Source organism: Mercenaria mercenaria, chromosome 11, assembly GCF_021730395.1.
Source record: "Mercenaria mercenaria strain notata chromosome 11, MADL_Memer_1, whole genome shotgun sequence".
Lineage (NCBI taxonomy): Eukaryota > Metazoa > Mollusca > Bivalvia > Venerida > Veneridae > Mercenaria > Mercenaria mercenaria.
This window is the reverse complement of record NC_069371.1, coordinates 55713125-55738522: the sequence shown is the minus strand read 5'-3', so window position 1 is coordinate 55738522 and position 25398 is coordinate 55713125. Positions and strand designations below refer to the sequence as shown.

At 34.6% G+C, this 25398-nt stretch overlaps 2 protein-coding genes across 2 annotated transcripts; one reads left to right on the top strand and one right to left on the bottom strand.

The window, feature by feature from the left end:
• Nucleotides 1–6650: 6650 nt before the first annotated feature.
• Nucleotides 6651–10986, top strand: LOC123538272 (putative nuclease HARBI1). Its single transcript, XM_053517485.1, has 4 exons — nt 6651–7185; nt 7720–7949; nt 8827–8934; nt 10726–10986. The coding sequence occupies exons 1-4, from the start codon at nt 6694–6696 to the stop codon at nt 10889–10891; spliced, it is 996 nt and encodes a 331-aa protein (XP_053373460.1). The 5' UTR covers nt 6651–6693; the 3' UTR covers nt 10892–10986.
• Nucleotides 10987–12996: 2010 nt separating this feature from the next.
• Nucleotides 12997–22393, bottom strand: LOC123560196 (uncharacterized). The gene is made up of 6 exons (XM_053517484.1): nt 22246–22393; nt 17503–17670; nt 16666–16795; nt 14905–14964; nt 14702–14761; nt 12997–14325 (listed from the first exon to the last, which is right to left on the bottom strand). The coding sequence occupies exons 1-6, from the start codon at nt 22313–22315 to the stop codon at nt 14214–14216; spliced, it is 600 nt and encodes a 199-aa protein (XP_053373459.1). The 5' UTR covers nt 22316–22393; the 3' UTR covers nt 12997–14213.
• Between the last annotated feature and the right edge of the window lie 3005 nt (nt 22394–25398).

Here is a 25398-nt window from a genome sequence, read left to right as displayed (position 1 = left end):
TAGATACTTTATATTTTGAGCGCTGCATACCTACATATTTCAGAAATATCCTAAATAAATGACCCGCACCATGAGAAAACCAACACAGTGGCTTTTCGACCAGCATGGAGCATTCGCGCAGTCTGGTCAGGATCCATGCTGTTAACTAATGGTTTCTCTCATTGCAATAGGCTTTAAAATCGAACAGGGTGGATCCTTACCAGACTGCGCGGATGTGCAGGCTGGTCCGGATCCATGCTGCTCGCAAAGCCACTATGTTGATTTTCTCATGGCACGGCTCATATATCACGTGGCGGAGCTGATCTTTTTAAATAAAAAATAAACATTTCACGCGATATCTAGTACTTTAAAATCAGTAAGAATTAATATACATGCACTTGGAACTTATATTAAGGGAAATTTCCTGCAGGGGCCGTATTCACGAAGCAACTAAGATAAAAAATATTTCTTAAATATTAAGTTTTTCCTTATATTCTAAGATTTTTCTTAGTTTTTACAATTTTCATCTTAGTTTTAAGAAAATATCTTAAGTCCTATTCACGAAACATTTTAAACTTAAGTTTGCTAAGAAATTTCTTAAAACAGGCATTTTTCACTTAAATTTTAAGATAACTCGAGGGTTATCTTAACTTTTAAGAAATTTCTTAAATCAGGAAAAAGATGGCGTCTTAAAACAGACTTTAGAGCATAAGCGATTTTTATTTACCAAATCTTAGTTGCGTTACTTATTTGAAGGTATGTATTCTTCACGGTATTATAATAGCAATTACCACAGTAAGTTTTTATAACGGAATCGCCAGCTGAGTCATCCCAATCTAGTTGTGAGAGCGTTTGTTTTCTAGCTTTTGCACTGTACTTCATGGATTATTTTATATGGAAAGGAATGTTATGGAATCAGATCGTCGATGAAACGGGTACCTATTTTACTTTCAAGTGGCGTTATGGCCTGTTGATATATTTAACCCAGGTCTGACGTTTGCTTGTTGAGAATGGGTTTCCGGCTATCAGCTGAACTTCGGATAAAAGTACACTTGGTAGCAAATATTGTTTAGCAGTAGATCTATACAGAATCGGGAACAAAATGTAAGGTCAGCCGAATTTTTCCTATTTTATTTTATGTTTGGAAATTATAACTTAGCTACTAAACGAACCTCTGTCTCTGAGGGGAAATAGCAAGGTCTCGACTGGGGGCTGGACCTCTTGTGTCCAACACTTTGAGACATAAAATGATAAATTGATTAAAGTAAACCCTGATAGAGGAAAAACCAAGGTGGTACACCTGAACTTTACCGGTACGCACATTCAATAAATACTCCCCATTTATTCTTATGGGGGCTACTGCCCCCACAACCTCGTTTTTCTTTTTTCTTTAATGAATAGATTATTGTTACAATTTATTTAAATGTTTGTAGAGAGCACACCCTACATTTTAAAATCCTAGCAGGAAATGCATACCAGTGAAGTGCATTCTAGCCACTAAGGTCCCTGCTGGTGTTTAAAACCCATTTTTTGTGAACTGTACTTGGACGTTCTTAGCGACATTTCTCAAGCTGTTGGAAGTGGTCTGTTCATGAAAAAACTATCCAAAAAAGTATGAAATACACAGAATGGCAACTGGCTGTAATCTTGCATGATCTCGTGTCAGAGCGTGAATCGGCATTATCTTAGTAATAACAAATATCGGAGAGCATGGAGTTACAATTTGTACGTTTGAAACTACATTTAAAATACATATTAGCTTCTAAAACAACATAAGTTTAATGTGAAATAGTCTTAAGTCACAAAGTAATCGTTTCTTGCCATCAAAAGAAGCATGGTCATATGGTGACAATTAATTTACCGATGAAGTTCCAAGTTTATCGAGATTTGCTCTATATGGGGTGAAATCTGTGCTTCACCACTATTTATGCATGATGGGGCGGTTATTTCTATTTTGGGCGTAAATATTTCCGGAGGACGCCCCCATAGTGAATTTATTTGAACAACGTATTTAGTGTTATTTTGTACACTCAAGTGTATAATACGTGTAGTGTTAAAACACGGTTATGCTATAAGTTATTTCAATTATAAGTTGCCCGTTAATTTAATCTAAAACACAATGTAAAACAAAGAAAGAGAGAGAAAATGTGTGTTAACAGAGTGATTCTTGCTCACACGTGCTGTTAAAACGCTGTATATATAGAATGTAATAGCCTTTGGTGGCAAAGTGTATATATCTAACCAAAGACGGATATATGTAACCAAAGACGGATAATTCAAATGGAAATGACGTCATATTGATTATAATGTCAAATTTCAAGGACATTTAGTGACGTTGCAGGTTAATGTATTCATTTATTTATTTTTTTTCATTTTATGCTAGAAAAGCATTAGCGCATGTTCAATAAGTCTTGAGTGGAACATCAAATTTAAAATTTACGTATTCACATGTTAAAGTGACAAAGTCAGTAATCATATATGATGGTCTATGTATTTTGTCAAAAATTTCAGTTATTTCTTATTGATATTCTAGCGTCTTTTCATATACGAGGAAATATGAAATTGGTTCATAGATTGTTTACATAATGTGAAAGCCAGTTGTTTTATTACACAAAGGATGAGGCATTAGGCAAATTGGCTAAATTATAATAAATTATGGAATGAGATGAGAGTAATTTGCTGTCAATAAAAATCGTCGATTTTAACGAGTGGAAAGTGGTCGCCCATTTTCGCAATGAACAGGTAAACTTGACTGTAGTACTTTTTTGTTATTGTTTTATAATGTAAGTTTTATTGAATGTGTTTTATTTTAGGCAATTTGTCCTATACATGTATATGTTAATGCTGTATATATGAATCAAATATGCTGAGACAGTATTATACAGTTATTGATTTATGTTTTGGTCAATATGTGTAAAAATGATATTGACCAAGGACACAGTCCGAGGTCAATATTAATTTTAAAGGCCCGTAACACATATTGACCAAAACATAAGTCTATAGTGTTATATTATATGCCATTCTCAAATGCACTCATTTGACTGGCCCATATTTCATACATATAAGAAAAAAAGTGACATCATAATGTCTTGAGTCATTATCACTTTTGCAGGTCAATATGGTTTTATGCGGACCTGCGCATGCACCTTTTTCTACAAATCAAATGAGCATTATTTCAGAAGGGTATAATTTATCCGCGCCATGAGAAAACCAACATAGTGGGTTTGCGACCAGCATGGATCCAGACCCACCTGCATATCCGCGCCGTCTAGTCAGGATCCATGCTGTTTTCTAACGTTTTTTCTAATTACAACAGTCTTTGAAAGCGAACAGCTGGATCCTGACCAGACTATGTTTGTTTTCTCATGGTACGGCTCGTATAATATTTATTATTATATGATTACCTATAGTATAAATAGTAACAAATTTGTGCTGATAATGCTCCTTATTGAATTGCCTCAAGCGTTAAGTCATTATTTTAATTAGCTGTTGGGCCGTTATCAATAATAGCCTTAACTTTATTGCAGAAGTTAACCTCTGTAAACAGGAATGACATCATGGCATTTCACGGAGGTAAAGCTTGGAATATACTTGTTTAGTTTTATTCTCTCAAGTGTAACGTTGTGTATTTTTCGTTAAATATTTGTTTTTAACCCTAAATTATACTATAAGTAACATAGTGCAACTATCAAGGCATTTTATTTTATACAGTATAAAGATTTTTATACAAATGATATAGACACTAAAAAGCTGACAGTTGTTATATTAGTAGTTGCTAGTACCCATGAAAATGACTCACTAAACTGTTCTTTCTATATTATAGGTAAACATGCAAGTAACAGGTTAATACATGGGAGAATGATGCCTTTGACTGATAACACTTTTTAACAGCCCTGGAAGAAGATAAAAACTCTCGGGTTATTATCACCTTGCCAGGGCTATTATCACTCAAAGGCACCGCTCTCCCATTTAAGCCCTCAACAGACGTTAATTATGTTTTTGTTGTACAACACCAATTAAATTTAAGATGTACAGCCAAACATTATCGTGTGTATGATGCTATTCCTTTATTTCGTTTATTTACAGATTAGGACATGTTCTATTTCATAAGTTTTGCCTTACGTACCACCCACGTTGACAAGCAACAAATTGGTAAATAATTAGTTGAGTCAAGTGAATGAAATTCCAGAAACAATTGCTAAAAAAAAATAAACACAAATCTGAATATAAAATAAATGGCTTCCATTGCATAATGGAAAAAGGATGACACTGAAAATTTAATGATTTCAGCCGCGCCATGAGAAAACCAACATAGAGCGTTTCCGACCAGCATCCACACAGTCTGGTCCATGCTGTTCGCTAACAGTTTCTCTGATTGCTGTAGGCTTTGAAAGCAAACATCACTGATCCTGACCAGACTGCGCAGATGCACAGGCTGGTCTGGATCCATGCTAGTCTCAAAGCCACTATGTTGGTTTTCTCATGGCGTGGCTCATTTGTGTCATGCGTAATCAAATTCATGGGACATAAATATATTTTATACATAAATATTTTTATTATCAATGGTTACATTCTTTTCAGTACCTGATGCACTATGTTTACTTGGTAAATCTCTGTAATTTATATGGGAGTGGAATACTGTCTGAATGTGAAAGATGTACAATTTCAAAATTGTACATCTTTGAGATAATTAGTGTTGTACAACTAGAACCTACCATCTGTTGAGGCCTTATTAACCTATACATAATTGTCCTAAAAAGAAGGATACATTAACACATTCAGTTTTTAGAAAATGTTGTTGTAAGTCTACGCATTCTGTTTACAGATAGACATGATAAATTAAGATTTGTTCAAAGTAGTTATATGTAAATTGTAAAAATTGAATAAGAACAACAGGCACGTGTAACTTGGTTATTCACCTTGTGCATCTGAACTCAATGCAATGATGTTTTTAGCTCACCTGTGCCAAAGGCTCAGGGTGAGCTCTTGTGATCGCTCACCGTCCGACGTCCATACCTTCCTTTAAATTAAACAACATCGACTAAACTAAAAGGCCAGTTTTGATGAAACTTCACATGGATGTTTCTTGGAAGGTCTTCTTTAAAGATTGTTCAAAGAATTCAATTCCATATAGAATGCTTGTTGCCATGGCAATCGAAAGGAAAAACTTTAAAAATATTCTTGTCTAAAATCACTTCTATATTTGGTATGTAGTATCGTTCAGTGGTCCTTTACCAGGGCAGTCGTTCAAAATATTTCCCTATGGTCAAATATGGCCTCCATCAGTCCTTCCGTCTGTCTGTAACATTTGGGTTAAATAATCACCTCATCAAGACGATGTGCAGAACTCATGAGTCAGCCTTGTCTGCTCAAGGTCAAGGTCACAACTCAAGGTCAAAGGTTGGAGCCTTCCATTTTGTGTCCGCTCTGTATCTCCTAAACACTCTGAAGGAATTTTATCAAGATGATGTGCAGAATCCATGAGTCAGCCATGCCGGCTGAAGGTCAAGGTCACAACTTAGGGTCAAAGGTTTGTGCCTTTCATTTCGAGTTCACTGTATATATCCTTAACCCCCTGAAGGATTTCGTCAAATTTGGGTCAAATGATCAGAACTCATGAGTCAGCCATGTCAAGGTCACAACTCAATGTCAAAGGTTTGAGCTCTGTATCTCCTAAACTCCTTGAGGGTTTTTCATGACACTTGGGTCAAATGATCACCTCATTGAAACAATGCGAGAAATCATGAGTCAGCCATGTCAGTTCAAGGTCAAGCTCAAACGTTTACCCTTTCACTATTCATAACAGTGGCGTGGATTACTGTCTTTCAAACTGCCTTGTTCTAGGTCAAGTCCCATAAATCTGACATGTATTTTAGCCATATTATGCCCTTTTTTATACATAAAAATTCTGGTTAAAATTTTGCATGTAAGTTACTATGTGCAGAACAAATGCAGATATTAAATTGAGACTTCACATGTGCTTTCGGCGTTATAAACTTAGCTGATTGCATCAAGTCCCATAATTCTGACATGCATTGTAGTCAAATTATGTATTATTTGAAGTTTTGCTCACAAGTTACTATCTCCAAAACTAATGCATATACAGGATTGTAACTCTCTAGATATCTTAACATTTAGAATAACATTTCTGCTTCTGAGACAATAATTCAAATAGTTTATCATTGGCTGTCTCTTGTTAAGATAAAGTCTTGAAATTTGGATGACATGTACAGTTTTGCCCACCGATTTTAAAACTGGTTTTCAGCAACCTTGAATGTGACCTACAGACCTACTTTCTTGTTTTTAAGATACAGCTTTGAAGTTTAGATGACATTTATATTTTAGCATGCCGATATTTAAACAGACTTTCAGTGATGGTCAATGTGAACTACTAACCTATTTTCTTGTTTTCAAAGCTACAGCATATTTGGAACACCTTTAATATTTTTTACAGGTTTCAAAAGTAATCTTAAATCTTTACCTTGACCCACTCTCCTAATTTCCTTGTTTTTAAAGCTTTAGCTAAGAAATCTGTTTTAAGCAAAGAAGTATACTCAGGTGAGCAATATAGGGCCATCATGACCCTCTTGTTTAAATGACAAATCACTGTACGAGATATATTATATCTTTAACACTGGTCTTGGCTTCAAAAAGCCATATGCCGTTTGATTTACACTGCAGTTGATATATTATGATACCCACATGTGAACTTTTATGTTTCACAGAATGGCAGTGAGGAGAGACTTCTTAGATGAATTAACTAATATGGAGCTGATGGAGAGATACAGGCTGGACAGAGGTGGTTTACAGTTTTTGGACAATAGACTGAGTAATGTGCTTAGTCCAAGAACAGATCGCAGCAGGAGTCTTTCATCTTTGTACAAGATACTTATAACGCTGCGGTACCTGGCCACTGGATCCACTCAGTTAAATTATGGTGACTTGCATGATGTTTCCCAGCCTACGGTATCAAGAGTGATTGCACAGGTCACTGATGCTATGAGTACTCCTGAATTTAGTCAACAATATATCAAGTTCCCTTCAACACCAGACAAGATCAAAAGGACCAAAGAAGAGTTTTACGGAATCGCCAACTTTCCGAACATACTGGGAGTTATTGATGGGACACATGTCCAAATAAAGGCCCCAAGAAATGAGGAGCCATCTTTTGTTAATAGGATGGGGTATCATTCTATCAACACACAGGTTTGTAATCGTTTCAGAAAAGTGTATCACTTATTCCTCTAGTAGTATAATGACAATGTCACAGATAAAACTAAGAGACAGCTACCTATACTGTGAAATCTTTAATATTCATGAATCACTCTTTTTTGTAATTTTGTAATTAAAAGCCTAACCTGAACCAACAGGTAGAGTTCACATAAATTTATGTTAAAATTATGTAATTCACAAAGTCATACCGTATAAGTAGCTATTCTTAGCAAAATCATAAAATGTATTCCCCACGATATTGAATGGAAACTCTGTACATGTAAAGAAAGATAAAACATATCTAAAATGGCATTCATTTTTAATATTTTGCCATGTTGTATTATTTATAATCAAACACCGTTTTAACATTTTATTCTTTCTATTCAACAACCAATTTATACTAAGTCAACATTAAGAACAACTAAGTAAGTTGAAACAATGTCAATGTCAAAGTTTTGTAAAAAGCAAATTCAAACATGTAATAATTATATTTCTTTTTATTAAGATATTTTCTAATTTGCTATATAGGTTGTCTTTGATGCGGAGTACCGCATTTTAGACATTGCGGCCAGATGGCCTGGAGCTACGCACGATAGCCGGATATTGAGGGAGAGTGGCCTGTGGGTCCTCATGGAAGGAGGACATCTACCAGTTGCTGGACATAACTATCTAATAGGGGACAGCGGCTACCCTTGCAAGCGGTGGCTGTTAACACCCTACTTGCACCCACAGGCAGGGTCACAGACTGATTACAATAAGTAAGTTATATTGCTTAATAGTGAAATCAGTAATACATTATCTTCTCATGGAGTAAAGTCGTAATATATAACGTTCTACATTATATTATTTTGAATAATATACAAATAGTTTCACAAGTACATAATACCTTGAATTGAAAATGAATTTTACTTAATCTATTAAGTTGAAAAATGTTCATTTCTATACAGAACAGAAAATTTGGAGAGAAAAAAAATGTGCTGAAAATACCATTTTTCGACAAGGAAACATGGACTTGCACAACATCTGAACCAATGTCCATGGGCACTTTGGTAGAACCACCAAACTTCCGTAAGCCAGCTGGGTGGCTTCCTCACATGATGACTTTAATGCCCTCAGTGAGGTTCGAACCCACACCGGTGAGGAGCAAGTGATTTGAAGTCAGCAACATTAGGCCACTTGGCCATGGAGGCTCCTGTAGTAATAAACAGTGTTCAAAGTACTAAAGCCCCTTCCTTGTCAAATAGTTTCTATAAACACGGATCATTTGTACAAAATTAGTACCAATTACCAAGGTATTCAGTCCAAACAAAGCCTTAATTCAGCCAAAATACTTGACAGAGTTCTGTACTCCTGCCTATATGTAGATACTGCTATAATTAACAAGCATTCCAAGTTTGAAATAAATATCTGTAATGGTATAAGAGATATTAACATTTCATATAAACTTTAATCGAAGCTGACAACGGGGTGAGCAATATAGCCCTCCATATTCTTATAATAGTGTAGCTAACAGGTGTGTGATTTTTCAAACCAAATTCAAGAGTGGTTAATGAAACAAAAGCTTATATATTGGCGGAACATTGCAATGGATAAATAGTTTTATAATAACAAGAATTTTACATTAATAAATTTTAGAGCTCACAAGCAAACAAGGACTGTAGTAGAACGAGGCATAGGTCAGCTGAAGAGGCGATGGGGAGTGTTACATGGCGAAATTACACTAGAGCCTGTTAAAGCATGCAAGTGAGTCATAAAGTTAAATAGGAACAAATGCATTTGGTTAGAGCTTTTGCAATATGTGACATCTGCTTATTTTCAGTGTCAGTTTATAACAATAGCTTAGGCTGTGTTTGACATTGGTTTTCTGCAAGTGCTAGCCAAATGTTAAAATAGAGTTATGGCTTTTGTCCATTTTACTCTTATTAATTGATGACATAAAAATGTATCATGCATCAAAGATATAGTTCATATTATAAAAACAAGAGCTGTCAGTGGACAGCGCACTCAACTATTCTCAGTGCTTGGTAGTATAATATAAGCTATGAGTAAAACTTTAACATTACAATAATCATATTTTAAGTCGAAAATGGGCCATAATTCAGTCAAAAGAGTTGTCTCCTCCTTTTTACAGACTGGGATCATGATGGTAAACAAGTATGCAAAATATCAAAGCAATATCTCAATGGACTTTGAAAATATTTGTGGTGGTACGCAAATTTTACCATTATTCTGGGTCAAAAAAGGGCCATAATTCAGTCAAAATGCTTGATAGAGTTGCCTCCTCCTTTTTACATACTGAGGTCATGATGGTTAACAATTATGCAAAAAAGCAATATCTCAATGGACTTTGAAAATATTTGGGGTGGTACGCAAACTTTAACATTTGTCTGACGCTAACGCTAACGCCGGGGCAAGTAGGATAGTTCCCCTATTACTCGAATAGTCGAGCTAGCAAGAGATGCCCACAAGACAGCTCGCTCACCTTTCATAAGTGCTTGACTCTGAAATAGAGCTGTGCCAGTAAAAACTTTTTAAATCAATCTAAAAAATTCAAAGTAAAAAAGCCTAACATGTCAGAATTCAAACCAGAGTTATTGGAATTGTTTCTCCCAGTGCATACTTTGATAGTAACTTAGATTTTGACTTTATCAAAAACTTTAATAAAAAAATATATAGTTAAAAAGGGGCATAACTCTTTCAGAATTCAAAGTAGAATTATGGGAATTGTTTTTCTGTGTGTAAACTTTTACAGTTTATAACCATGTTAATTTTCAAGTCAAGATCTTAGATAGTAACAGTGATATTTGACTTTTTCAAAAATACATATCAAGAGTCATGACATTTTACCAAGTGAAGACAGCAATTGACACAGAAAATGAAACAATAACTTTCAAAACAGTGTTTGTTTTAATGGTAGCCATAGTTAAAAAAAAAAAAATTCTGACATTGTTCTAAAAAAATGCACGAGACACTTATGGTAGCTGACCTGCATATGAATCTAATGGTAATAAACAAGTGTACAAAGTTTCATAGATACAGTTTTTACTTTTTCACTGGAAGTTTTTCTAACATTTGGTTTTCCAGTAAAGATAGTATTATATAGGTAGAAGTATAAATTTTAAAAATATATTTTGCCCAATGAATGTAAACAATGTTGTATTAAGTTTGTCAAAAACTTCCACTGACAAGTATGTATTTTTACCAAAATTTATTTGAAATTTATGATAATACAATTACTATAACCTCCCTTTATCCATCTATGTTGAGGAACCAGAATAGCTTGAAAGCAGTTCACACTTTTTATAAAAAAATGCATATGGTAGTTGGAAAATCCAATAACTAACTATTACTAATTCAACTGTTAAAATCATATTTTAATGAATTTAAATAGATAGTCCACAGTTTAAATCAGTTTATGTTAAAGGGAGGTAATTACAAAATTACAAACATATATGAAAACTGTTAAATGCCATAAAATGTTGCTCAAATGTGATTTGCCTCTTTATAAACATGTGTTACCTTTTACCATTTCAGGGTGATAATTTCTTGTGGGGTACTGCATAACATCTGCAAAGCCAGGAATATTCCTTTGCTGGATATAGTACCAGATGGAAATCAGGTCAATATCAACCAAAATGGTTACAACGGACCACAGGAAGGACTTAGATACCGGGATTACATAGCAAATACATATTTTTGATTAATCATAAACTTGTTTTTGTATGCCTGTGAAATATGAGATATTATGGGAAAAGGTAACAAGTGTTTTCACCACGAAATTTGTAAGTGTTGTCATATTCTTGTATGTTTAAATGAAATCGTCAGTTTCAAACTGGTTGTCAGACATTAGTTGTGATGTTATTTAAATGTTTCTATTAGTTAAAATTGTTTGAAAATATTCAATCTCAATTTATCTTGCACTAAATAAATAGTTTATATTTTATACAATAGTGTATGTATATAGTAGTATATTAAACATAATACTTCCTACAAATGTTGCAAACAGTGCAAACATGAATTTATATTGTCCAGCACTTCCTGTTTTATGCTTAATTATCAAGTAATGACTTTTTTCTTTTTTGTGAACACAATGATAAGAGTAATATTATGGAAATGTTACTTAATATAAGAATTTGTAAAAAGAGTTACCAATGTCCCCACATAGGGAAATATTCCAAAATAAAACCCAACATATTGCATGACAGTACTACATATTTTAAGTAAAAATGCTACATAATAACAAAGTATACTAGGTCATAACTATATATCTTATGATTCGTAAAGACAATACGAATTTGAAAATGTCTGGAAATATATAATTGGTGAACGCTTTCGAATAGTAAAAGATACGGCAATTTTAGTTTTAATTTGATAGGGAAAAATAAATGAAAATATATCTAAATGTTTTGTCATATTAAAGGGAGCTAATTAATTAACAAACAAAATGCATGACACTGGTATGGTACTTAAATGACTTGTTTTCAATTACACACCATACAAAGTTATTTCTACTGCTGTTGCAGTGCTGCGGTACATATCAACTTAATGTGTTGCAACCATAGTAATTTTGCATTTACCTATAAATATATGCTATTTACTTAGAACTTATGCCTGGGTTTGCATTCTCGTTTGTTAATAGCTTTTTACAATTATCTATACCAATCTTCTTACTTTAAACATAATTTTGTTTTTAAAATAGTTGAAAACTGATATAAAGAAACATGTATTTTATTCATTCATATAAAATGGGCATACAGAGAATGTTAACTTTGATGCCTGTGACCTTGACCTCTGCACATGATACAATGTCTTGAAAAGGTGAATATTTATGCAAAGTTATTTGAAAATATACCAATGTATAAAAATGAACAAATCAGACAACATGGGTGTTCTATCATTGAAGATTACATTGACCTTGGAGCCAGGGGTTTGTGTCCTGCCTATTACACATCAACTCATTATAGAGAAAATTTATGCTTAGTAATTTTATCACATGTTTGATGTCATGAGTGTAATAAAGCCATTACATAAAAATGATAATATACTAAATTCTAACACGATCCGATTCATTTTCATATTAAACAAAGAAGGCAGAAAACAGTGAATTATTATACAACAAATCACTCTTCTGACGTCACAATTATTACGTCATGGCATCAAACAGCCTAGCGGCGCGCTGGAAAAGAAACTGATTGAAAACGGGCAAATATTTAATGAATGTCGTCAAGGATATACTTAAAATCCTTGGTAATGTGTTAGAATCGAAATAATATATCTCATTTAGTGATTTGCGTAACAAATAATCAAGGCCTTCGTGTTGTTTATGTCTAATTTACCACGGTTCAGAGTTCAGATGCATAGGAATTGAACCACGAGGGCGTAAGCCCGAGTGGTTAAATACTGAAGCATCTGAACGATGAACCGTGGTAAATTAGACGATAAATCGCAAGAAGGTCTTGATTGTTTTCATTCTGACATGCACGTTAATATATTTCAATAAATATTATGCTGGAATTCATTTACGCGAGGAGTAATGTATCGGATGTCAGGCGGCTACATGACGTCAAAATTTACGTCATGATGCTCTCTTACTGGTCCGTGCGTCAACCGTTGTTTATATCGCAGGATATATTGCGTTTGATTTTCTTCTTTATTTAACTGGAAATCAATTCGAGCCATGTTAGAATCTTGATTACATGACTCGGTTTGATTTCCAGTTAAACAAAGAAGGAAATCAAGCTCTGTATATTCTGCGATAAACAACGGTTGACGCGCGGACCGGTAAGAGAGCATTATGACGTCAAATTGACACATGACGTCTGATACATTACTCATTGGAAAAATGTAATCCAGCATAATATTTATTACAATAGAAGATACATGTCAATGAGCATGTCAGAATGAAAACAATCAAGGCCTTCTTGCTATTTATCGTCTAATTTACCACGGTTCATTGTTCAGTTGCTTCAGTATTTAACCACTCGGGCTAACGCCCTCGTGGTTCAATTCCTACGCATCTGAACTCTGAACCGTTGTAAATCAGATGATAAACCACTCGAAGGCCTTGATTATTTGATAAGTAAATCATTGTTTGTCGTTCAGATGCGTATTATTGTATCACTCGGGCTGCGCCGTCGTGATATAATTCCTTCGCATCTGAACTCCAAACAATGATTTATTCAACGACAAATCACTGGATGTGATATATTATTTCTTAAGTAATAAAGATTTGACGTTGACCATAAGCAAATTTAACTAGAGCTATCACTAAAGGTGATGAATATACCCCCCGCATGCACTGACACAGTACATTGCAATTTGACGCACACAAGATTGCATAATTATGTGGACTGTATGTATATAGACTGTATGTATACAGTATAGTAACAAAAAACAAAGTCCCATAACTATGCAGAATATTTATCTAAAAGAATGTAACATGCACCATGCCCAACTAGGGTTGGTACTGATCACTTGTGTGAAGTTTCATTAAATTGTGTGCAAGGGTTTGGTAGATTAGGCACACACAAGATTGCATATGCAGACTGTATGTACATAGTATGTTAACAAGAAACAAAGTCCCATAACTCCGCAATTTTTCTTTATAAAATAACCTAACATGCCCCATGCACAACTACTGTTGGTACTGATCACTTGTGTGAAGTTTCATTAAACTGTGTCAAGGGGATGAGGAGAGATGGTGTGCACAAGATTGTGTCTATGTATATAGTACAGTAACAAAAAAACAAAGTCCCATAACTCTGCAAATTTTTTTTCTAAAAGAACCTAACATGCCCCATGCACAACTACTGTTGGTACTGATCACTTGTGTGAAGTTTCATTAAATTGTGTCAAGGGGATAAGGAGAGATGGTGCGCACAAGATTGCGTCTACGGACAGACAGACAGACAGACGGACAGACAGACAGACAGACAGACAACCTGAAACCAGTATACCCCCCTTACAACTTTGTTGTCGGGGGGTACAATTGATAAATGTCCAAGAGGATGCAGGCATATTTCTTATTCCTCTTCATGCTGTTTAAGCTGAACCTCCATTAGTTTTATCTGTAGCTTCAGTTTTTTTATTTTCAGTCTCTGAATTTCAGAATGACAGGTGCAGGTGCACCTCTTCCTGAAAGGCATGTATGGAAAGCAATTAATCTATAATGCTGTGAATTAACTGTGACTTGTTGTATATTCGTTATTTTCATCATGACTTAATTCATAACACATTCTTAATGAAAGCAATTCTTCTTTTAAAATCAATTGATAAATCTAAACAATGAAGCAACACAAATGTAATTAGCTTTAATTGCCACCATCGAGTACCTGAGCAGCCAGCAGTGACTACATTAAGAATCCATATATATTTACAAATTTATTTTACACTGCTGTTGTGCTTCATTATAGATTTTTCAAACATTCACTTCTCTATCCATAGTGTACAAGAAATGTCCTCTTTTATGCCAGTTGTGTTTCACAGACCAAATATTTAAATTTTACTATACCCAGCATATTCTTTGTCTGTCATAGATTGAGCTGTATCCATTTCACTGAAGAATGTGGGACTGGAAAAAAATTACACAAAGTTAAAATTATACATATATTTAAGAAATAATGTATCTCATTTAGTGATTTGTTGCTGAATAGATCATTGTTAAGACTTCAATTTTTTTAATGAAAGTCCCTCAGTAAATAAGATAACATGTACCTGTTGTTTGACTTGTCTGTGCATGTAATGGGCAATGGTTGAGTGGCCTGTACTGTCTGACTGAAAACATAGACAGGCAGTGAACATAGTGCTATTTTTCCAAATATAATAAACAAGAGATGTCGGATGAAAAACTTAACCGAGATGTGACGCCGACACGGACGCAGTGGCAAGTAGGATAGCTCTACTTATTCTTCGAATAGTCGAGCTAAAAATACAAAGAATAAACAGGTAGTTTAACATAATACCGATAAATACTGTGATATTTACACCAAGTGCAAAGTGCATGCATTCCATGTTGACCAAATTAACCATACACTGAAAGTTTAGTTTAAGACATCACTGTAACATTTAGATCTGTCTATCAGTTCAGACATACAAATATTAAAACTAAACACAAAAAATACATAATTTTGTTCTTTCAGTATGTTTAATGATTTAGCAGAAAAGTTTGAAGCTTTAATCCATTATAATAGGTCACAATAGCATAAATAGGGAATTTTAATGAGTACCAAACATAGCTAGACCCATTTTATATAACAAATGCTTACTTCATTTTACAGAGTTATGATAAAACTGACATCAATTAATGACAAAAGTAGGGGTTATGAATTTTCTAGGAGATATTTCTCTTGTCACATTTGATTACTGTAAAATCACAACAATATCACACTGCTGTGACCTGAAAATACCACTCATACTAAAATGAGTTTCACTTCATCAAAATGCAACCTCCTCTCCAATTTTTTTCTACCAAAATGTCAAAAATAGACCCAAAATGAAATTTAAACAGAAACAAGCTTTAATTTAGACCTCCCTGGCCATGCCAGGTGAAAAATTAGTGTTCAGATTCCTGGCAGCCATTATTCGACTAGTCCAGATGGCTCCCATGGTGGTTCCTTTACTATAATTAGGCCTGTATTAAGCTGTTACTGAGGTGTGAATTGATAAAAAAATCACTTAAATTTTTTATGCCTATAATGTTAATGAAGGCAAAAGTTATATGCAATTAATATGTTTTTATCTCAGTGAACCTGATTATAAAGATGCATTATGTGAAGTTTTATTAAGATACAGTAAGTTTCATGTAAACTTTCAACAAAATTTTAGGCAAACATTTTTGTAATTTCTAACTTCATAGCTTCATTTGAATGCTTGCAAATTTTTTAACCTTTTTGTTACGGCTGTATGCCTGATGAAAGGAGCACATTGCATGAATTGTACATCCGTTATAAAGAATTGTTCTTGAGAGAAAGATTGAGAAGAAGAACATAAATTGTATAACATTGAACCAAAAGTTATCTAACTTAGTTATTTTAGCATTCTTTATTACAAAGGAGCCATGTGTTAAGTTTCAGTTCAGTACCTTGAAATAACCTTACATGCTAGACATTATTAATAAAACAGTCTGCCAGAACAACATGAGCCGTGCCATGAGAAAACCATCCGCGCAGTCTGGTCAGGATCCATGCTGTTTGCTAACAGTTTCTCTAATGGCAGTAGGCCTTGAAAGCAAACAGCGTGGATCCTGACCAGACTGCGCGGATGCGCAGGCTGGTCTAGATCATTGCTTATCGCAAACCAACTATGTTGGTTTTCTCATGGCACGACTCACATAATATTTGATAGAATAGCTCTCATTATTATTTAAAAATTTTCTTCTTTCTTGTATCTATGCATAAATGAAGCACAGAAATTGATTACCAGTATCTTTAATATTTGGAAAAAGTTCTAAGAAGCCAAAATAACAGATTATGTTACCTTTTCAATAAATTAAAAGTAGTATCCAGACCAGCTTCTCCAATGCCAACTACTGCGGCAGTGTCTGTCCCAATTACATCCATTACTGACTCTGTAACTAAGTCATATTTGGCTGCACATTGACCACCTCCTATATAATAAATAACAATAGATTAAACTGAATATGATGTTAGTCTCACAAATTTTTCCAGTTCATGTAATGTAGTCAGGTAAGAACAGGGGTGCACATACACTGCCTACCTTTAGCAACTAATGTTCTAGCACAGTGGTAAAGTGCCTGCATTAGATGTGAGAGGTTCTATGTTCGAGTCCCAGTCAAGACTTTAAAAAACTCTCATTCTGTTACAGCAAGCCTATGCACGTTATCAGAATGCCCAATTTTTAATGGAGAGTGTAATGGATCATTTTGTAGTAATCCCAGAGTACTGTTGAATGTACAATGGATTCTTTCAAATCTTTTCTACTCATACCTATTATTTGAAAATAATTAGGTACTATCTCAACATGGTGTTTGCACAATAGTGAAACTGTGGCCTAAAGCAATTTAACCAAATATGTATTGATGATCAAAGAGTGGCTTATTTCAAAATAACAAACTATTAAATATACTCATTGACATGTTGATATATCCACTGACACCATTAATATTAAAATACAATTTTATCTAATATTGGTAATGGGGTAAGGAACAGTTTTAGGCCCTCTGTATATTTAACTTATTAAATTCCAGTAATTACCAGTACATACCACATAATAATCAAATAATCTTAAATGCTGGCATTTTGCCAACCCTGGTTTATAAGAAAACTGTTTGATACATCAGTTTGTTTAAATAACCTGTCAATGTGAGCTCCCTTTTGTAGTCACTCCAGATAGAACGATGCTTGGCAATTAAATTGTCCCACTTCTTCTGTAGAGTGACAGTGTCTCGGGACATAGTAGCAGACGCATTATACTTCTCAGTAATCGTCCTCCATGAGTCTTTCTTTACTGAACTTGTAATTCCTGTAATTTGCAAGAATAATTCACTGGCAAGGTGGATGTAATGACAATGTTCAGAAAAGTAATTTATCAAATGTTTAGGGTCTCCGGAATGTAATAAAACCATTAAATAAAAATGATTGTACACTAGTGTAATAAAACATTGAGGTTGGTCAAGTCAACTTGTTTATATAGTAAAAGAAGGTAGAATTTTTTATGTTTCAACAGAAAAGGCTAACATGTGATAAAAAGAATATTTTATTTGTTACTTTCCGCATTGAATGTATTAAACTTGTTGAATAAAATTGATAAAATGCTCAGCAGAGCCTCGCATTTTATCATTTTATTCAACTCATTTAATAAATTCAATATGAAAAGACACTCATGTAATATCCTCTATTTACCAGATGACAACATAATCAATTACAACAATAAATTTATTGATCCATTTATTATAGTTATTGTAACTCATTAATAATAATGATTATGGTATAAATATATATTGTATGTTAATGTCACTTTAAATAATGTTTATATTTGAAAGTGGTATGAAAAAAACAGTGTTACTGTTAATAATTTATTATAAGTACATATTGAACAGTCAGGGGTGTAACTGTTTTAAGTTATGTAATCTATTTCAGTTACTTTATCAAGCATTTTATAACCTGTATTAGTTATAAAATATAGTTAACTCAGGTAAGTTATTAAAAAAAAGTCTTTTTGCTGTTCTAACAAAGTGACCGTTAACCTGAAATTAGTAGCAAACTGTGGTTAATCAAATTCTCTTTTAGTCTGATCATGACCTGAAAAGCATAATAAATGGGATGTTAAGAGTTTTATAGCTTTAAAACATTTGCGTAAACTGTTATAAGCCTTGCTTAAAATTTTTTACTGCATACCTGGAAAGGTAAAGAGTTCATGAAATCAGAAAATAATTGCATTACTCTCATTCAAAATTAGGAATTGGCACAGGAGGGCTTTGTAATAATTTATGATAACTGAAACAAGAGTTATAAAAGTATAAGCAATAACTCAGACGGGTTATAAAATGTGATTACTTGAAACAGTTACACCCCTGACAGTTGAAGGGGAAACCACTAGATTTATGTTATAACATTGTTACATAAAATTATAAATTTTAGAATAATCAAATGTGAATAAAAGGATGTTATAAACAAATTGGGCTTGTTCCTTCTATTGCTTACGCAATTGCAAGTGGTAACATATGCAAGAAATTCAATAGATCTACTTTATTGTTAGTATGAAGCCCAGTATGTGGCAGTGTTATTAAGATATGAACTTGTGCATATTTTTTTAACCCATATTTGATGGCGTCAACAATCGTGACATATCACTATGGACGATTAGAAGAACTCTCACAATTCTTGGACAAAATAAAGAGTTTCGCACAAGTTCATCTGTATAATTTGGGTTTGTTTTGAAAGTCAGAATATAATCAAAAGTAGTGGAAATTTACCATATTTATTTACTCTAGCATGGGTATTATTTGAGTACCGGTATATTATTTCAACAGTTTAGGTGTAAATGGAACTGCTTTAATTCATATTGTGTAGTATTGTTTACGGGTACATTTCTTTGCTATTGAGATAGCTTTTATAGTGATGTGACAGTGTCTGCCATAGTTGTGAGAGGTCTCGGGTTCAATTACTGGTCAAAGCTGAAGTATTTTTAGCCTGTTACATTGGCATCCAACATGAATAACTTACGGGTAGCACAGGCGGATACAGGATTTTGTGTTAGAGGGGCGTAAAATATTTGTAAAGTAGAGGAAGTAGGGGGGTCCGGGTCATGCACCCCCCCCCCCCCACCTGAAAATTTTGAAAACAATGGATCCATTTGGTGCATTCTGGGCGTTCTGAGGTACTTTATTTGGTACTGACAAAGGACAGGTTTTGTGACAAAATAAACCCAAATAACATGCTAATTGTAGTCACGTTTCATGCATTGTCAGTCTTATTCTTGCGTAAGTAGCCTATCTTGGAATTTCTTAGCTCAATTTCTGAGCATTTTTATGGGGAGGGTTATTTAACATAAAAATTGTAAAGAACTTTAATGGAGCACATGCAAACTTTGTCAGATTTTAAATGTGCGAGCAAGAAAAAAGCATATTTTTTCACCAAAAAACAATAGAAAAATTACACTTGCGATAGAGAAAAGATGCATAGTTTATATTTTTCACCCATATCAGAAGATAAAATAAGGAATTCGAGCGTTGCGAGCGACTAAAAATACATATTTTTCACCCAGAACAAAAGATAAACTAGAGATGCTTTTGAGAAAAGCGCATGTCTCCCACAACTGCCCCTATCAAAAATGTCTAGTTTCTCTTGATGGTTTAGACGAGTAGATCCAATTAGGTGGTCTGGACGAGTGGATCCAATCAGTAATTCAAGGGCCATAAATCAAAAGTGCATGGGCGGATTTGGCTAGTTATCGAACTTGGCCAAAGTCTTATGGCCAAATACATTTTATTCAAGTTTGGTGAAGATTGGATGAGAAATGTTCGACTGAGAGAGCAGACGAGTAAAAAGGCCGATTTTTTGATAATTCAAGGGCCGTAACTCCAAAATGCCTAGACCGATTTAGCTAGTTATCAAATTTGGCCGAGGTCTCTTGGTCAAACACATTTTGTTCAAGTTTGGTGAAGATCGGATGAGAAATGTTCGACTTAGAATGCGGACAAGATTAAAAAGGCTGATTTTTGGTAATTCAAGGGCCATAACTCCAATACACCTGGACCGATTTGGCTAGTTATCGAACTTGGCCGAGGTCTTATGGTCAAACACATTTTGTTTAAGTTTGGTGAAAATCAGATGAGAAATGTTCAAGTTAGAGTGCAGACAAGCTTTGTGACAGACAGACACACACACAGACAGACACACACACACACAGACAGACTGGAGTAAATCAATGTCTCCCACACCACTATGTGGTGGGAGACAATTAGCAATGCGAGCATAGCGAGTGAGAAAAAAATGTTTATTTTATATTCCTCAATCAAAACAAAAGACAAATTATGTATGCGTGCGCGCAGTGAGCGAGAAAAATGTATATTTTGCACTTATTTTACCCAGAACATAACACAAATTACCTATGCTCCCGCTATTTTACGGGGACGTGTGCCGGATGCGCACCCCCCAGATCCGCTAGTGGGTAGATATTAATGAATACCTTGGAACATCCCACAGAGGTTCAAACTCCTGGAGGGATGTATGTAGTAGGGTACCAGGTTTGATTCCTCGTCAGGCCTGAAGTATTTTTAGTCTGTTACAATAGTAAATTATAAATGATATTTCTTTGCAGACTGAAAGTATTGAGGCTCATTATCATATATTCAAAGTCATATGGGTTGATCAAAATAATAAAACTTACCAAGTTAATTCTGGCAATTATGACACGGTATTACAACAGACTTCATATCAACTATCCGAAATCATTTTCAGTTTTCAAGTGACATTAATCTTCGTTACTTTATGTAAAAATCCAATAATTTGTGTATTCTGTGCGTGTTTAAAGTGCCATTGCAATTGAACAAATGATTGTTCAAAAGGTGTGTCATCCTCTAAATTCACATACTGAAATTAAATTTTGTTGAATCGTCAGTATATTGCCATTTCTGACAGGAACTGTTTTAAAAAATACCGAATCATCAGAAAGTGTTGTTATAATCTACACTGATGTACAACTGTTATCCTGTACATGTACGTTTGCACAGTCTCTCTTGGTTAAAATTTAAGTTTGTTCGGATTTTTTTTATCAAGACATATCAGGCTAAGAGTTGAAGCACACTCGACTGTTTTGATGATTGAACCTTAAACAAACCATAAACATCGATTTGTCATGCATCAGCCTAAGTTTCATATGACCGCTAAAATGCTTCCTACTTAAAAGGACGGATAAATGTCATCCACACAAACTTTTAGTTTTACTTTTTAAACTAATTTCTTGTATTACCATCATAGGGCAGGTGTGTAGGGGGGTGGGGGGCTTGTTGTGACCTCCCTTCTCAGTTGAATGAGAAGTTATCTATACTAAATTACCCAAATATTTTGGCAAAGGACTAATATTCTATCAATCTTTAGACCCAGGAATACACCAAAGACCACCATAACATACCTATACAATTCAAAATTTTCCAGGGGGAGAGCCCCATATCCCCCTTTCTAAAAGGGAGTTACCATTTCATACCTGTATTGGCTGTAAGTGTAATGCTGTATACCTGTAAACTTTCAAGGGGAGAGCCTCCAGATCCATCTAAAATGATTGAGGTAAGTTAAAGTACCGAGTAAATGCTCCAGAGGAGACCATTTAATACCTGTATTCCAAAAATTTAACTCCGTGACATTACTAACCCTTCCTGTACATACCACTCCAAATGCGCCTCGCGTCTTCCTTCTGGACCCAGGCCTGATAGGGACTGTTTCTAAAAATCAGCACAGGTCAGTACTCGTGTGTAACTTAGTTCAGCAAGAGGTAGATGCTGCTCTATTATATAAAGGTTGAATAAGTGCAACTTTACAAAAAGCTTACCTCTACCTTTACTATGGCTCCCAACTCTTCATAAGAAACCTTACTTACCACTAGTAAACCGGTGTTTATCTACCTGGTGGTAGGTCAAAGGGGCAAGAGTCTCATGGGGCTCCCCCATAATATTAGCAAGAAGTATACAGTCTTGCTGACTGAAATTCGGCCTCCTGGGCCTGGAAGATTTCGATTCCTTGTTTACTTCCATGTTTGTTTACTTCTGCTGCACACTTCCTGTTCCGGTTTTCCAGTTGATAAATTGGCATCACTCCAAATCCCATGCCGAGGAACTGGATCCGCCCGTGTAATTGTCAAGTATAAACAGATACTGATGTGCAAGAGGCCGACAAATATGGTATAACAATGAAACAGAAGCACTGATAAACTAGTACTGTTTCAATCCATACCAGAGGTGTCGAACCTCAATCATCGTCAAATTCTTTTCAGATATTTCTCCTTTCCCCGACTCCAGTCCAGCATGGTGATAGGAAATTATGGTTCCGCAGCTTCACTGGGTTGAAAATATCACCAGTCATTCCGGTATAATTTGTTTAATCTTGTAAGAAAGTAATTACTACCACAATATGTGCTATATATTATGATAACCTACAGAAAACTAACAATTTATCGGCGAGGTACTGACACGGACATTTCAGCGGCAGCCATCTTTGTTTAGTCTGTTGTATGCGCACGCAGCAAAGATTACTTCCGGTTCCCCTAGCAACGAAGTTAAGTAAAAAACTTAGCGGAAAAAATATTAAGATTTTTCTTCGCTAAGAAATTTTCTTAGACGTTTCGTGAATACAGATTTAAGGAAATTTCTTTACTAAGTAAAAATATTAAAGTTAAGAAATTTCTTAGTGAAATCTAAGAAAATTTCTAAGATGCTTCGTGAATACGGCCCCTGTTGATTCTATGGAAGCGTTAAATAGCCTTCAGATGGTAATACGTTTTATAAGGCCGCCTGGGATATACCAAAGTAATGATATTTTCATAGATCACTTTATGTTCTTAAAATGATATAGACTAGCCACTAGACTGATGATAGATATATTTCTACATTCCCCTTTTTTCGAATTTAATTCCATAAAGACAAAAGCCAGTCTGTTTGAGAGATTTTACAGAGGATATTGAACATAGGATATTCACTACATTGTCAAAAAAATGCAAAAAGATATCATAGCCTATGAGCTTGTCTAAAAATGATACTGAATATTACATTCAGCGGGACGGAATTGATAAATTGTTTGTATGATAAATAAAGGCCAAGGTTTCATAATGAAAAGCAGACGACCGCTTTGCACTTGACTAGAATCCACTTTTCCATACTCAAAAGTCAAGTTAAACATTCTGCACAGATTGAGAAGGTACAGCTACAGTAAACAACAATTAAGTTAATATTTTTTAAGGTTCTTTGCTGGAGGATTAACTTAAAAGGTTGCATAAAACAAAACCTATGTGTTGTTTATGCTCATGACGTATACATAATACACATTGAAGGAACCACATATACACTGCGAGGCTAGTACTACCTACGGTAGCACAGATGTGGCATAGATGTTTTATTACCTGTTTATGTTTTTATTTGTTTCGTGCTCACATGCCATCTAATACCTGCGCGTATTGATATAAAGATAGCATCTGCGCACGTATTAAGCAATATGTTCGCAGGTAATAGCTGGTAAGTGCTTACACAATAGTAAGTCATAACACCGGTACTTTCCAACATGGCGAGTGATACATTTTTACATGTGCGAGGATATATGAGCCGCGTCATGAGAAAGCCAACTTAGTGGCTTTGCGAACAGCATGGATCCAGACCAGCTGCGCATACTCACAGTCTGGTCAAGATCCATGTTGTTCGCTTACGGTTTCTCTTATTGCTATAGGGTTTGAAACCGAACAGCATAGAATCTGGCACAGACTGTATGGATGCGCAAGCTGGTCTGGATCCATACTGGTCGCAAAGCCACTATGTTGGTATTTTCATGGCGCGGCTCATATATATTTTATATTGATATGTGCGCAGCTATTTCAATACAAGTATGTGCGCGTTTAAGATCTAATATGTCCGCCCGAAATAATTATTATCTGCTCACGTATTTGTATGAAATACAATAATCTTTATTTCTCCTCGGGTAACATTCTGCCCTCGGGTTGACAATATCAATGTCAAACACGTACGCTGTCATATGATATTTATATTATGTGACCTCTGTGCCACCGTAACAATCATTATATTCCCCGATATTTAAGATTAGTACTGTTATTTTAGGAAACGAAAAACGGCATAACACCTCTAAATTTCATCACCTCCATTTTCGGATTGATGAATGTTTATTTCAAAAAAGTATTCACTAACAGAGCAGACAGCCTAAACCGCACCCACTTCTTATATGTGAGGTCGTGGGTTCAATCTCAGACCGCTTATTTATGAAACTTCATACTGAGAAAATATTTTAAACGGTCTAGTAAAACATGGCATTTATTCTACAATTAATGAAAAAGCACTTATCGAATGGTACGTTAAGTACATACAGATTGTAGGCTTTCTGCATCATTAGTACAAAACACATTTTATAACATGTAACGGACATATAGTAAATGAAAGAAAATAGCATAGATAAATGGTTCGGAATATTTAAACTCGATATTAAAATACAAAATATGGTACGAAAGTCTAGTGTTTTTAATCATCAAAGTAGTATGATTGTTCGTAATTGACAGAATAATGCCTTTAAGATTTTGACCTCAAATACCACTGAGCTGCCGAGCGTACCGATCGCGTCAAAGCAGAAACTAATTCTTACATAAACAAATTATTAATTTTTAGTAGTTGCGTTGCTCAGAGGTGTCTTTCATGCCTTTTTAACATTTGAGGAACCAAACATTTTTTTCTTTGAAAATGCCGCTTAAACACTATCAACTTGAAAATAACGCCGAAATGCAGTTGATTCTTTGGTAAAACATTCAATATGTTACTTTCAATTTCACTTTACAGCAAACTCGTAGCTATTAAAATTTCTTATACCCCCACCCACCCAGTATGTATCTTTTTATGTACGGTTGCTTAAGAAGAGATAAGTGCGTTATCCTGTTTACTTCAAGTAAGCTGAAACATTCTCTTAAAATGTTTATTTTAGTAACTGCATTCTGACTTGATTTAAGTTTTTTAATCCTAATATTAAAACAGTTATGATCTCGTAA